The sequence below is a fragment of the Chiloscyllium punctatum genome, chromosome 39 (genome assembly GCF_047496795.1).
Source record: "Chiloscyllium punctatum isolate Juve2018m chromosome 39, sChiPun1.3, whole genome shotgun sequence".
NCBI classification, from domain to species: domain Eukaryota; kingdom Metazoa; phylum Chordata; class Chondrichthyes; order Orectolobiformes; family Hemiscylliidae; genus Chiloscyllium; species Chiloscyllium punctatum.
In genome coordinates, this window is record NC_092777.1 from 60,405,115 (window position 1) to 60,421,079 (window position 15,965).

At 46.0% G+C, this 15,965-nt stretch overlaps 1 protein-coding gene across 4 annotated transcripts in view; it reads right to left on the reverse strand.

Moving 5' to 3' along the window:
• The window catches only part of LOC140464124 (protein kinase C alpha type), a 403,957-nt gene that overhangs the window by 158,867 nt on the left and 229,125 nt on the right, over nt 1-15,965 (reverse strand). For all 4 annotated transcript variants that reach the window (XM_072558880.1, XM_072558878.1, XM_072558879.1 and 1 more), the window contains exon 4: nt 6,636-6,747. In XM_072558880.1, the coding sequence (XP_072414981.1) occupies nt 6,636-6,747 (112 nt within the window). The remainder of the gene's footprint in view (nt 1-6,635; nt 6,748-15,965) is intronic.

Sequence of the window (15,965 nt, forward strand, 5' to 3'; positions counted from 1 at the left end):
CCAAAGGGTCTGTTTCCATGCTGTTCATCTCTATGACTCTATGACAACCTTCATTTCTGTAGCTGTCATGGACTCTCTGATTAGCAATGCTACACCCCCTCCTCTTTTTAAACATTCTAAATCTAGCAACCATTCCTGCCCCTGTGAAACCCGCATCTCCGTTATGGCCACAACATCATAGTCTCAAGTACTGATCCATGCTCAAACTGCATCACTCTTATTTCTGACACTCCTAGCATTAAAGCAGACACACTTTAACTCATCCTTTTGTTTAATCACATGGAAAACCTCCCTGATAGATTCACTACATCCTGTCACTGCCCCATTTACAACTGCTCCCCTCTCAGATACGTAGGTCTGACTCCCACCCCCCGCCAAACTAGTTTCAACCCTCCCGAACCACACGAGCAAATCTCCCACCCAGGAAAGCATCCCAATGTCTAAGTATATGAAGCCCTCCCTCCTGCACTTGTCACACCAAGTCATACAAAGCTGTGGGCCAAGTGCTGGAGGTGGCTGTTACTGACCTGCGCAGACGTGATGGGCCGAAGGGCCCTTTTCTGTGCTGAGCTTCTCTCTATGAAGTTCTGACGCCCAAATACTGTTGTAAGGAATGGGTTGCTAATTTGCATACTTGCGATATAGGTTAAGGTATAAACGTAGACCAGGCCACTGGAAATAATGTCTCTCCCTCACTTGAAATGGTTCAATGGGAACTTTGACATAGAACTGAGACCTGGTCTTGGTGAGATGGCCCAGCTGATAGATGATACTGCAGGCAGTGTGGTACTCCCACAGCCCTCCACCTGAGGGTCAGCACGCCCCCCCCACCCCCCTCTTCCACACCTCCCACTCTGCAGGGGGACTCAAACTCAGACTCTCCAGACTCACTGAGCTACAGCTGCTTACATTGATCTGAAGGTTTGACGTGTGAGGGGCTGCTGGTTAGGGCACTGAGACATGGGTTGGGGTTACAGCTGCTGCTGAGAGTCAGGACTCTGCTTGGAATGTGCCGAATGAGAACGTGAACCTGACTGGGATCCTCCTGTCTGGGGGGAACTGAGCACTGGGAGAGCTGCCGTTCCTGGAGAATGGGCAGGTGGTGGTGGTCCTGGAGGAGATGACAGACCCTGGGGAATATCACGCTCCTCGACCCTGCCATACATACACAGGTCAGTCTTCCAGAAGAAGGGAGGGAAGACGTTCCAGAATAGATTCTGCTCTGATTAGATTTGTCCCCGTACAGCCACAAATGAAGGGAGAGGTACACTTGCTGCTCTTCAGCTTTCCCCAGGAATGACTGACAATTTGAATCTTGGTTCTGCAGACTACATTGCTGCAGTAATGCGCTACTTCAATAAACATATTAGGGGGGTCAGAGAGTCATAGAGATGTACAGCACAGAAACAGATCCTTCGGTCCAACCTGTCCATGCCAACCAGATATCCCAACCCAATCTACTTCCACCTGCCAGCATCCGGCCCATATCCCTCCAAACCCTTCCTTATTCAAATACCCATCCAGATGCCTTTTAAATGTTGCAATTGTACCAGCCCCCACCACATCCTCTGGCAGCTCATTCCAGCCTCACACCACCCTCTGCGTGAAAAAAGTTGCCCCTTAGGTCTCTTTTATATCTTTCCCCTCTCACCCTAAACCTATGCCGTCTAGTTCTGGACTACCCCACCCACAGGGAAAAGAATTTGTCTATTTATCCTTTCCATGCCCCTCATGATTTTATAAACCTCTACAAGGTCAACCCTCAGCCTCCAATGCTGCAGGGAAAACAGCCCCAGCCTATTCAACCTCTCCCTATAGCTCAAATCTTCCAACCCTGGCAACATCCTTGTAAATCTTTTCTGAACCCTTTCAAGTTTCACAACATCCTTCCTATTGCAAGAATACATTAGCCAATGTCCTGTAAGCCGCATGACCTCTCAACTCCTGTACTCAATACTCTGACCAATAAAGAAAAGCATATCAAACGCCTTCTTCACTATCCTATCTACCTGCAACTCTACTTTCAAGGAGCTATGAACCTGCACTCCAAGGTCTCTTTGTTCAGCAACACTCCATAGGACCTTACCATTAAGTGTATAAGTCCTGCTCTGATTTGCTTTTCCAAAATGCAGCACCTTGCATTTAGATAAATTAAACTCCATCTGCCACTCCTCAGCCCATTGGCCCATCTGATCAAGATCCTGTTGTAATCTGAAGTAACCTTCTTCCACTACACCTCCAATTTTGGAGTCATCTGCAAACTTACTAATTATACCTTTTATACTCACATGCAAATCATTTGTATAAATTATGAAAAGTAGTGGACCCAGCACTGATCCTTGTGGTACTCCACTGGTCACAGGCCTCCAGTCTGAAAAGCAACCCTCCACCACCACCCTCTGTCTTCTACCTTTGAGCCAGTTCTGTATCTAAATGGCTAGTTCTCCCTGTATTCCGTGAGATGTAACCTTGCTCACCAGTCTCCCATGGGGAACCTTGTCGAACACCTTACTGAAGTCCATATAGATCACATCTACTGCTCTGCCATCATCAATCTTCTTTGTTACTTCTTCAAAAAACTCAATCAATCATGATTTCCCACGCTCAAAGCCATGTTGACTATCCCTAATCAGTTCTGACTTTTCCAAATACATGTACATCCTGTCCCTCAGAATTCCCTCCAACAACTTGCCCATCACCAATGTCAGGCTCACCAGTCTATAGTTCCCTGCCTTGTCCTTTCCACCCTTCTTAAACAGTGGCACTACGTTTGCCAACCTCCAGTCTTCCGGCACATCACCTTGACTATCAATACAAATATCTCAGCAAGAGGCCCAGCAATCACTTCCCTAGTTTCCCACAGAGTTTTTAGATTAGATTAGATTAGATTAGATTACTTACAGTGTGGAAACAGGCCCTTCGGCCCAACAAGTCCACACCGCCCCGCCGAAGCGTAACCCACCCATACCCCTACATCTACATCTACCCCTTACCTAACACTACGGGCAATTTAGCATGGCCAATTAACCTGACCTGCACATCTTTGGACTGTGGGAGGAAACCGGAGCACCCGGAGGAAACCCACGCTGACACAGGGAGAACGTGCAAACTCCACACAGTCAGTCGCCTGAGGCGGGAATTGAACCCGGATCTCTGGCGCTGTGAGGCAGCAGTGCTAACCACTATGCCACCGTGCCGCCCACCTCGGGTACACCTGATCAAGTCCATAAGACCATAAGACATAGGAGTGGAAGTAAGGCCATTCGGCCCATCGAGTCCACTTCGCCATTCAATCATGGCTGATGGGCATTTCAACTCCACTTACCCACATTCTCCCCATAGCCCTTAATTCCTTGTGACAACAAAAATCTATCAATCTCTGCCTTGAAGACATTTAGCGTCCCGGCCTCCACTGCACTCTGCGGCAATGAATTCTACAGGCCCACCACTCTCTGGCTGAAGAAATGTCTCCGTATTTGTGTTCTGAATTTACCCCCTCTAATTCTAAGGTTGTGTCCACGGGTCCTAGTCTCCTCACCTAATGGAAACAATTTCCTAGCGTCCACCCTTTCCAAGCCATGTATTATCTTGTACGTCTCTATTAAGTCTCCCCTTAATCTTCTAAACTCCAATGAATACAATCCCAGGATCCTCAGCCGTTCCTCAAGTCCTGGGGATTTACCCACTTTTATGTGTTTCAAGACATCTAGCACTTCATCCTCTGTAATATGGACATTTTTCAAGATGTTACCATCTAATTCCCTACAGTCTATATCTTCCATGTCCTTTTCCACAGTAACCACTCATGCAAAATACTCATTTAGTATCTCCCGCATCTCCTACAGCTCCACACAATGGCTACCTTGCTGATTTTTAAAGGGCCATATTCTCTCCCCCATTACCCTTTTGTCCTTAATGTATTTGTAAAAACCCTTTGGATTTTCCTTAACCCTATTTGCCAAAGCTATCTCATGTCCCCTTGTTGCCCTCCTGATTTCCCTCTTAAGTATACGCCTTTATACTCTTCTAAGGATTCACTCAATCTATCCTGTCTATACCTGACATATGCTTCCTTCTTTTTCTTAACCAAACCCTCAATTTCTTTAGTCATCCAGCATTCCCTATACCTACCAGCCTTTCCTTTCACCCTAACAGGAATATACTTTCTCTGGACTCTCGCTATCTCATTTATGAAGGCTTCCCATTTTCCAGCCGTCCCTTTACCTGTAAACAGCTGCACCCAATCAGCCTTTGAAAGTTCTTTCCTAATACCGTCAAAATTGGCCTTTCTCCAATTTAGAACTTCAACTTCTTTTTGGTTTAGCTCAGTTTGTGGGTCACCTGGTCGTGATACAGAGTAACACTCACATCATGGGCTCGATTCCTGCACTGACTAAGGTTCCCATGAAGGACTCTCCTTCTTAATCTCTTCCCTCATTTTAATCACAGTGTCCCTCAGGTTAAACCACCACTCTAATGAGAGTGCAGCCCCTCTGGTCTTGTGAGACTATGGTGACTTTCCCTCTACTTTATAAATACACATGCATATAAAGGTGGTGCAGTAAGGTGAACCTCAAATTGCATTACACACAAGTTGAGCCCATCACTGCACTTAATATCCTGAGATTTTCACACCAAGGGTGACAGGACAAGGAAGACAGGTTGGAGAGCTAGGTCTTCAAAACCCAACAGCAGCTAATTTCACCTCAATTCTTTTAATTTAAAATTAAAATTAAACTAAATTAATTAAACAATTAAACAACTTCTGGACCATAATGAAACATTTTGAAATGTCTCACAGTAGCATTGCAAAACAAAACATGACACTAACCCACATAAAGAGATATTAGGACTGATGGCCCAAACGTTCGTGAGACTTGCAGGTTTTTTAGGTCCTAATGTACTTAACGTTTTGTTATGTAGACATTTATCTTCATATTACAAAAATATTAATTATCGAAGGTTCACAGCAGTCTTCAACTGAGGTCCTGACCTCTAACATTCAAATGACCACCGTAAAACACTGGCCATTTGCTGGCAAGTGTGTGAGACAGAGCGAGACAGAGAGAGAGAGAGAGAATGAGAAACAGCATATATGTGTGTGAGAAAGAGTGTGGGAGAGTGTGTGTGTGAGACAGAATGTGTGAGGGAGATTGTGTGTGTGAGAGAGTGTGAGTGTGAGAGACAGTGTGTGTGAGAGACAGTGTGTGTGAGAGAGAGAGTGTGTGTGTGAGAGAGAATGTGTGTATGAGAGTGTGTGTGTGAGAGAGTGTGTGTGACAGAGTGTGTCTGAGAGAATGTGTGTAAGACAGAGAGTGTATGTGAGACAGCATGTATGAGAGAGTGTGTGTGTGTGTGTGTGCGAGAGAGAGAGAGAGGGACTGTGTGTGTGAGGGGGAGAGAATGTGTGAGAGAGACAGTGTGTGTGAGAGACAATGTGTGTGTGTGAGAGACTGTGTGTGTGAGACAGTGTGTGATAGACAGTGTGTGATAGACAGTGTTTATGAGAGAGTGTGTGTGAGAGAGAGAGAGTGAGAGTGTATGAGAGACAGTGTGTGAGAGACAGTGTGTATGAGAGTGTGTGTGTGAGTGTGTGTGAGAGCGTGTGTGTGAGAGAGAATGTGTGTATGAGAGTGTGTATGAGAGAGTGTGTGTGAGAGAGTGTGAGAGACAGTGTGTGTGACAGAGTGTGTCTGAGAGAGAATGTGTGTAAGACAGAGAGTGTATGTGAGACAGCATGTGTGAGAGAGTATGTGTGTGTGAGTGAGGGGGAGAGAATATGTGAGAGACAGTGTGTGTGAGAGAAAATATGTGTGTGTGAGAGACAGTGTGTGTGTGAGAGTGTGTGTGTGAGACAGTGTGTGAGAGACAGTGTTTATGAGAGAGTGTGAGAGAGAGAGTGTGAGAGTGTGTATGAGAGACAGTGTATGAGAGACAGTGTTTATGAGAGAGTGTGAGAGTGTGTATGAGAGACAATGTGTGTGATAGAGAGTGTGTGTGTGTGAGACAGTGTGTGTAAGAGAGTGTGGGCATGTGAGTAGGAAAGTGTGAAATACACAGTTTTATAAAAATGTGCAGCAGCAGACCTTAGTGTAGATCTGAATCACAGATTAAATCGCTGTCTATGATAAAACAACACTTTCCATCATGTCCAACATTAGTTAACAATTGTATTCATTTGGAATAAACTGTCATGACAGTATTTAACATTAATGTACTGTGATGTGAATGATTATATACACTCACCAGCACAGCAGGACCTTCCATCTTTCTAAACTTGGTCTATGTTTGGACTCAAATCTGAGCTGTTAAACAGTGGAGCGAGGGACTGATTTGTCCAGATTTCAGACAGATGGAGAAACCATCTGAAGAACTGGATGAACAGAATTATTTGCTGAACGACGAAATGTTTGGTGGGGGTTGGGTAAAGAGCAGTGGGAGGAATGTTTGGTGGAATATAAACACCGACAGGGGCAAATGGACTGAATGGTCTTTTCTGTGCTTTCAGTTCAGGTTATAAGTGGTCTGTTTGCTGTGATTTATCCGAAAGTCCATTAAAATCCCATTAAGTAAAGTCTATGTGCCTTTATCTTCTCTTTAAGTTGTTATGGAAAGACTAGAGTAAAAATACTCACTGTCACATTTCATCCCTTGGTGAATGAGGCCGTACAGCAGTGAACCACAGTGGTCACAGAATGTCGGGCTTCCATATGTGTGGATTTTAAATTTGTGTTTGCTCCTTGGGTCCTAGGAATAGAAGGAGGAAAAAATAAGACTGAATTCTTCACAAGCCATTCTGGGTTTTCCTCACTGACCTTTTCTCGTAATCACAACTTCAGTAAGGTCTCCTCTTTGCTGCACATTCACACCACACGCATTGTCAGGAGGAGCCACTGTCTTTCCACAGACACAGCAATCTCAGCGTTCCAGTGAGAGGGGAGAGGGCCAACAGTGACCCTACCCTCTCATCAAACCAAACAACCAACATGGCGTCCATTTCAGGAGATTGCAATTGGTCTCTCAGTGACCTGACTCAGTCAGTACCCAAACGACACCAGCTTGCGAATGTGAACCAGATTATTGACTAGAGATCAAGGATCAAGGAGCTGATTTTACAGGGCTAGCCTAAAGCTCTGTGGCAACAAACCAAGAGCATCAATTAAGTAAAAATATCACTTCCAGAAAATAATTTGACACAAAAGTAAGTTATTTAGCAGTATTTATTTAGTGGACACAAATTCCCAGAGCCAAGTGATGACCTCCTCATTTACTGAGATGAAGGTGTAATGTCCGTCACTGAATAAGTCCAAGGTTTCAGTGAGGTCTCTCTGTTATGTCTGTGGCTCTCCACAAACTGCAAAATAATCTGCTTAGTTCGGAACCAGTTAATCAATTCAATCACAATCGGCCCGCCTCAGGTTCAGGTGGTCAGTCTGGGTTTGGTCACTCTGGGACACAGTGGTTACTCTGGGTTTGGTCAGTCTAAGTTAGAGGTGGTCACTCTGGGTCAGAGGTGGACAGTCTATTGGTCATTCTGGACTGGGCGCTCTGGGAGAGCCACTCTGGTTTTGGTCAGTCTGGGTCAGATGTGGTCACTCTAGGAGTGGTCACTCTAGATCAGACATGGGCACTCTATTAGTCATCCTGCACTGAACAGTCTGGAGTGGTCAGTCTGGTATTGGTCAGTCTGGTATTGGTCAGTCTCTGCCCACTCTAGGAGTGGTCACTCTGGATTGGGTATGGTCACTCTAGACTTGTTCAGGGTGAGCTGGGTCAGGGGTCAGGTCAATCTTGGAGTGGTCAGTCTGGATTGGACTTCAGATTGGGCCAACTGGCACTTGGAAAGACAAACGGCTCATCTTCCTCCATCAAACTCACAGTGAGCTCACAAGCTGTTGCAGGATTCTGTGGTTTTGTTCCAAACGGTGCCAATAATTCAGAAAGTACGACACACTCTACTTCAACAGAACCATGCTGCTGATGGGAATATCTGTACCATCTGTGATAGTGAAGGCTGGAAGTAATATCTCCAGGAATGAAGTGTCTGCGTCATAAATACCCACCTGCCCTGGGCTGTGTCACTGCATCATCTCATTTATAGAACCACATAGTGGGAACCTTGTCAGAAGGCAAATAGTTAGATTTCAATTGAGACCTCTAACTAAACCAAGCAAGTCAAATTCACACATCACCCGACTTCCCATCTTAAACTATCACACAACAGAACTCCTGGTCACAACAACATCTATGTGGGGAATAGTCCCTGAGACTTTCATTTCCAAACAGACAGACGGTTCACAATTCCAAATCCCTCCCGTATCGATCAGGAACCAGGTTTGTTGTCTAACCCAGTGCCTTCATCGTCATCAGGCATTGTGCTGTGGGTAAGTCTCCCATCATATCCCTTCAGCATCTTTAATATGTAGGAATCTAGTCACCCCTGCCTTGGACATACCCAATGACTGAGCCTCACTACACTCTAGGGGAGAGAATTCCAAAGATTCACTGTTTTCTAAGTAAAGAAGCTCCTCTTTAACTGAATCCTAAATGGTCCATTCCTTTTCCAAGTCGATCTGCCCTGGTATCAACCCATCATTCAAGCCGCACAAATGCAAGGCTCTGAGCATCACCAATAACAAACAATTCAATCACTGTCCCTTCACATTCAATGGTGTTAGCATCACTGAACCTCCCACGGTCAACATCCTGGAGGTTACCATTGACCAGAAATGGACTGACCATTCAAGCACAGTGGCTACAAGAGCAGGTCAGAGGCTAGGAATACTGCAGCAAAGACCTCACCTCCTGACTCCTGAAAGCCTGTGCTTCACCTACAAGACACAAGTCAAGAGTATGATGGAATACTCCCCACTTCATTGGATCAGTGCAGCTCCAACAACACTCAAGAAGCTTGACACCATCCAGGATGAAGCAACCCACTTGAGTGACACCACATTCCCAACCAACCACTCTGTCCAACACCAATGCTCAGAAACAGCAATGCATACTATCTACAAAATATACTGCAGGAATCCACCAAAGATCCTTAGACAACACCTTCCAAACCAGTGACCACTTCTGTCTAGAAGGACAAGGGGCAGTGAGCATTTGGGAATGTAATCACCTCCAAGATCCCCAGAGAGAGGCAAAAAATGCTGGCTACCCAGCGACACCCACATCCATGAGGGTGTTTTAAAAATTACACTCCTGTCCTGTGCCTTCTATCTGGTGGACAAGCTTTGAGGAATTAGGAGGTGAGTTACTCAGTACAGAATTCTCACCCTCTGACCTGCTCTTGTTGCCACTCTGTTTATGTGGTGAATCCAGTTGAGTTTCTGGTCAATGGTAACCCCCAGGATATTGATAGTGGGGGACTCAGTGATGGTAACACCATTGGTCAGCTTCTTGCTGGTTGGAGATGCTCATTGCCTGGCATTTGTGTGGTGTGAATGTTACTTGCCACTTGTCAGCCCAAGCCTGGATATTGTTCAAACCTTGTTACATTTGAACATGGCCTGCTTCAGTATCTGAGGAGTCACGAATGGTGCTGAATATTGTGCAATCAGCGACATCCCCATTTCTGACCTTATGATGGAGGGCAGGTCATCGATGAAGCAGCGGAAGATGGTTAGACCATAAGACCATAAGACATAGGAGTGGAAGTAAGGCCATTCGGCCCACCGAGTCCACTCCGCCATTCAATCATGGCTGATGGGCATTTCAACTCCACTTACCCGCATTCTTCCCGTAACCCTTAATTCCTTGTGACATCAAGAATTTATCAATCTCTGCCTTGAAGACATTTAACGTCCCAACCTCCACTGCACTCTGTGTCAATGAATTCCACAGGCCCACCACTCTCTGGCTGAAGAAATGTCTCCGCATTTCTGTTCTGAATTTATCCCCTCTAATTCTAAGGCTGTGTCCACGGGTCCTAGTCTCCTCACGTAACGGAAACAATTTCCTAGCGTCCACCCTTTCCAAGCCATGTATTATCTTGTAAGTTTCTATTAGATCTCCCCTTAATCTTCTAAAGTCCAATGAATACAATCCCAGGATCCTCAGCCATTCCTCATATGTTAGACCTACCATACCAGGGATCATCCGTGTGAATCTCCGCTGGACACGCTCCAGTGCCAGTATGTCCTTCCTGAGGTGTGGGGACCAAAACTGGACACAGTACTCCAAATGGGGCCTAACCAGAGCTTTATAAAGTCTCAGTAGCACAATGGTGCTTTTATATTCCAACCCTCTTGAGATAATTGACAACATTGCATTCGCTTTCTTAATCACGGACTCAACCTGCATGTTTACCTTTAGAGAATCCTCAACTAGCATTCCCAGATCCCTCTGTACCTTGGCTTTACGAATTTTCTCACTGTTTAGGTTGGGCCTAGGACACTACCCCGAGGGTCTTCTGCAGAGATGCCCTGGAGCTGAGATGACTGACCTCCAACAAGCGCAACCATAGTCCAATGTGTCAGGTATCATGCCAATCAGCTGAGAGTTTGCCCCACCCCCCCCCCCCCCCCCCCGCACCCCCACCATACCCATCGATTCCAGTTTCACTCGGACTCACTGACGCCACACTCTGTCAAACGCAGCCTTGCCTCCCCTCTGAAATTCAGCCCGTTCGTCCCTGGTTGAACCAAGGTTGTATTGAGGTCAGGAGCTGAGTGGCCCTGGCAGAACCCAAACTGGGTGTCACTGAGCAGGTTATTGCTGAGCAGGTGCTGCTTGATAACACTGTTGGTGACCCCTTCCATCACTCTCCTGATGAGTGAGTGAAGACTGACTGGGTGGTATTTGGCCGGGTTGGATTTGTCCTGCTTTTTGTCTACAGGACATACCTGGGCAGTTTTCCTCATTGGCAATGTTACCTGCGACAGCGCAGAACCTGTACGATGCTGGAAGTGAATGGAAGCTCCAATGCTGCTGGGTTTCTGACTCAGCATTATTACTCTAAAAGCAATGATTTTTTCCATTAAAGGTCCTGATGGGTATCAGTGGAGCCTGTTCGGTTGGTGCTGTAGCTGCTGAGGAGCAGAACAGCACAGGCAGGAATCACCAGGATGGATTCTTATTCAGCCTACTTCAGTGCCAATCAACCCAGAGCAACCCTGGCAGCAGCCAGAGAGACAGGGGGTAGTGGTCGATGTAACCCTGTATTAATACACAAGGTTTCAGAGTGTGAGAGGCCATACATCCTGATTCCATCCTCTCACAGAGCCCAGTCTCCATGTTATTTAGATGGGATGTTATTCCCAACTAGCCAGCGTTCATGCCATTTTATGTACATGCATTGTCGTTTCAAGGACACTTGTATTGTTCTCTTTTATTCTCTCTCGGGATGTGGGTGTCACTGTTTGGACCAGCATTTCTTGCCCATTCCCACCAGCCCTTGAGAAGATGGTACTGAGCTGCCTCCTTGGAAGCTGCAGTACAGTTACACAGTCGCCTGTAGCACTGTTCCTGCTGGCCTGTGGGGGATCTGTAGTCTTACCCTCAGTGTGTGCTACACCCTAGCACCAACCGACTCTTCAAACCTGTCAAACCAAAATCATCAAGTTCCTCGGAGTGACGCTAACCAAAACCTGTTCTGGGTTTCTCATGTAGATGCGCTGGTCAAGGCCTCATGACAACACCTCTTCTCCCTCGGGTGGTTCAGGAAATTCAGCATGTCCAGAAGGACCCTCACTAACTTCGAGAGATGCACTATTGAGAGCACACTATCCGAGTGTATAACCTGGGACGGTAACTGCTCTGCCCAGGACTGTAAGAGACTACAGAATCCTGTGTGCACAGCCCAGACCATCACGGAAGCCAACCTCCCATCCATGGACTCCATTTACATGTCTCATTGCTGCGGAAAGGCTGCCAGCATCATCAGAGACCCCTCCCACCCCAGTGATGCTCTCCCACAAACTCTTCTGTCAGGCCGAAGGTACAGAAGCCTGAACACACGCACCAGCAGGTTCAGGGACAGCTTCCCCCTGGCCGTTAATAGATTGTTGAATGGACTCTCTCGCCTCAAATCCTGCTGACCTTGCTAACAATGCTCTTCCCTAGCACACAAATGCCTCTGTCTAAATCTTTCTGATCAGTACATCCTTGCTTACTAGGATCTGCCTGTACTGCTCATAAATAAAGCTTTTCACTGTACTTTGGTACACGTGACAATAAATCAATCAAAATACTGTGGATGCTGGAAAAAACTGAAATTAAAAAATGGATAGTACTGGAGATTCTGTCTAGGTCTGGCAGCATCTGTGGAATAGAAGTTATACCAGACTCAAAATGTCACCTCTTTGTTTCTCTCTCCACAGATGCTGCCAGATGTGTGCTGAGTTTCTCCAGCAATTTACATACTTATTTTCAAATCAGCCTCCCAGTGAGAGTCAAGGCCCAGGGGAGGACTGAGAGAGATAGAATTCCAGGTAACTGCGGTGCCCAATCCCTTTGTGAAGGTCAGTGTAATCCAGGAGATTTTTAAAGGATTTGACACCAATTAATGGACATTCAGCTACACATGAAAACACAATGCTCACCTTCTCCAATTACCATTAAAGCTTTTCTTTGTTTACACAAGTAAAGTCTGATTTAGATGAAACGTGTCACTTATTCTGTTAACAAAGCTGTACCACTCAACATGATTAGGCCTTGCTTTGGGTTTTGTTTGTATCCGCGTGTTTTTTTAATCCCTGTCACCGTGTTGCCATGGGGCAAATCTACCAACAGTGTCAAAAGAAAAATCCAGTTGTCAATGAATTAATTCCATCAGTATTGTTCTTGTGTGACGATAAATTAAACGGAAACATTTACACAACAACACCAGCTAAACTCTCCCTGGAGAAGTCAGCTCCAAAAGACCCGATGACAACTTTGGAAAAATGCCATGATGTGGAGATGCCGGTGTTGGGCTGGGCTGGACAAGGTTAAAAATCACATAACACCAGGTTATAGTCCAACAGGTTTACTTGGGAGCACCAGCTTTTGGAGCGCGGCTGGCGTTGTGTGATTTTTAAATTTGAAAAAGAGGTCAGCGTGTTTTCTAAATTAATGTCTGGACCCTTTCTCTTCTCCACGGTCAGAATTCCATCATTCCCCGTATGATAGCCAATAGCCAGGGTTAGTGTGGGACATCTGCATTTCTGCCTTCACGTCTGGGACGTTACTAAGATGTGGAGAAATGTCTTCACCCAGAGAGTGGGGAGCCTGGGGAATTCTCTGCCACAGGAAGTGGTTGAGGGAGAAACATTGACTGCTTTCAAAAAGGAGATCGAATTAGTTCTTAGGTTTAATGGGATCAAAAGGTATGGGGAGAAAGCGGGAATAGGGGACTGACTTGGATGATCAGCCATGAGCAGATTGAATGGGGAGGAGGCTTGAGGGGCTGAATGGCCTCCTCCTGCACCTATTTTCTACGTTTCCTTGTTTTAAAGCCAAACATGATACCTCAGTTTCATAAGCAGTGACGACACCAGATGACACCAAAATTGACGAGATCGCTGACAGTAAAGAAGGTTTTCTAAGATTACAAAGAGTTCTTGATCAAGTAGGTCAACTGGTTGAAAAATGGCAGATGGCGATCAATCGGGATAAGTGTGGGGTTTTGCATTTTGGTAACAAACAGGGGATTGAGCTTATATAATTAGTGGGAAGGCCTTGGGTAGTGTTGTAGACCAACAGGGACCCGGGGCTCAGGTACCCTTTGAAGTTCACATCATATACAGACAGATTGGTTACAAAGGCATTTGGCATACTTGCTTTCATTTCTCAGTTCTTTGAGTATACAAGTTGGGAAGTCACGTAGAGGTTGTACAGGACATTGATGAGGCATCTTCTGGAATACTGTGCCTAGTTCTGGTTGTCCAGTTATAAGAAAGGTATTACTAAACTGGAGAGGCTTCAGAAGAAATGTTGCAGGATGTCGCTCGGTACGGAAGGTTTAAGTTATGAAGAAAGGCTGGATAGGTTGGGACTATTTTCATTGGAGCATAGGAGGTTGAGAGGAGACCCTTGAGAAGCTTATAAAAATAATGAGGGGTATAGATAGAGTTAATGTGGCTGTCTTTTCCCTCGGATGGGGAATTTCAAGAATGAGGGCACAGTTTTAAGATGAGATGTGAAAGATTTTAAAAAGACATGAGGGGGCAAAATTTTTACAGAGGATTGTTCATGTGTGGCATGAACCTCCTGAGGAAGTGGTAGATGTGGGTACAGTTACAACATTTAAAAGACATTTGGATAAGGACGTGAATAGGAATGGTTTGGAAGGATATGGGCCAGAAGCAGGCAGGTGGGACTAGTTTAGTTTGGGATGGTGGTTGACATGGAGTGGTTGGGCCGAAGAGTCTGTGTCCGTGCTGTATGAATCTACGACAATAGGATTGATCAAAGAGGGATGTTTGAAAAAGTGCTTGAATGAAGGATCATGAGGGGAGACATAGAGAGAGAGAGAGAGAGAGAGAGAGCTCATGTCTTTCCCATCGCGTTGGCTCTAGTTCATTGGGAAAGCCCTGTAGATCCTTCAGAGACAAAGATAACAAAGCTCCAACAACCCGATCTCTCTCAACATCACAAAAGTAACAGCCAGAACATGAATCTCCTGTGACAGGACCCTCGATCACAATGCTTTTGACAAAAATACACTCCTGTCAAATCTCTCCAGTGTTATGCTATACAAGCTGTTCACTGCTTCAAAGAGCCAGCAGAGACGCAGTGGGCCAAATGGCCTCCTATTGTTATTCTATGATTCATGCTCTCTGCTTCCTTCTGTGATTAAAGTTGCATTAAAAAGAAAGTCATCAGAAGCTGTGCTGTTGGGGTTTCTGGAATTGAAAGGAATGTGAGAAGGAGGATTTGGATGAGGAAGTGTGTCTCAATCACTGGAAGATGATCAGTCAGTGAGATGCAGAGACACTGGATCAGGAAGTGGGCAAAGCTTGAGGAGTCAGGAACCATCAACTAAACCTTTTCCACAACTCCCACCACCTTCAAGCGCTTCAGATGTTGCCAACAAGTAATTTAAGAGCGGCAGGGAGAAAATACATACAAATGCAGATTCTCGAGATGAGACTATTAATAAAAATGAACTTGGCTGAAAAATGACTGTAACCAATGAGGAATTAAAATCCAATTGAAGCATTGGCTTTACCTTGTCAGCCTCCTATACCACCCCGCACAGATTCAGTGCCTCAGACAGACTTACAAACCTTCCAGGAAGTTCCAGAAGAATGTGAAAGTGAGCTGCAATGAGATACTTGGCCAGGGGGACCAAAGAGTCAGGGTTCAAGGAGCATCTTAAAAGAGGACCAAGAGAGAGAGAAAGCGAAACAGAGGGATTCAGCGGAAAGTGGTTTAAATCCCAGAGCCAAGAGCCAAGGCAGCTGCAGGTATGGCCCCCTCCAATGGAGCAGCAGTGTCAAGAGGAAGAGGTCGATGGAACACAGTACTGCCGGAGGAGGTTACAGTGAAGGGGGGTAGCAGGACAGTGACTGAGGCCATTAGGAGCTCACATGGTGAATCGAGACAGGCCGGGCTAATGATGGAGCCACGGTGACCTCACCTGGATTCCTCTACACCCAATTCCCAGGACAAGACTGATCAGGAAACAAATGCTGTCGGGATTGGTGCTTGTGGTAGAGTGGTAGTGTTCCTACCCTGGGCTGAGGAGGCCTTGGTTCAAGTCCCTTCTTAACACATCCTTGTGGGCAGCACGGTGGCACAGTGGTTAGCACTGCTGCCTCACAGCGCCTGAGACCCGGGTTCAATTCCTGCCTCAGGCGACTGACTGTGTGGCGTTTGCACGTTCTCCCCGAGTCTGCGTGGGTTTCCTCCCACAGTCCAAAGATGTGCAGGTCGGGTGAATTGGCCATGCTAAATTGTTAGGTATGGGGTAAATGTAGGAGTATGGGTGGGTTACGCTTCGGCGGGGCGGTGTGGACTTGTTGGGCCGAAGGGCC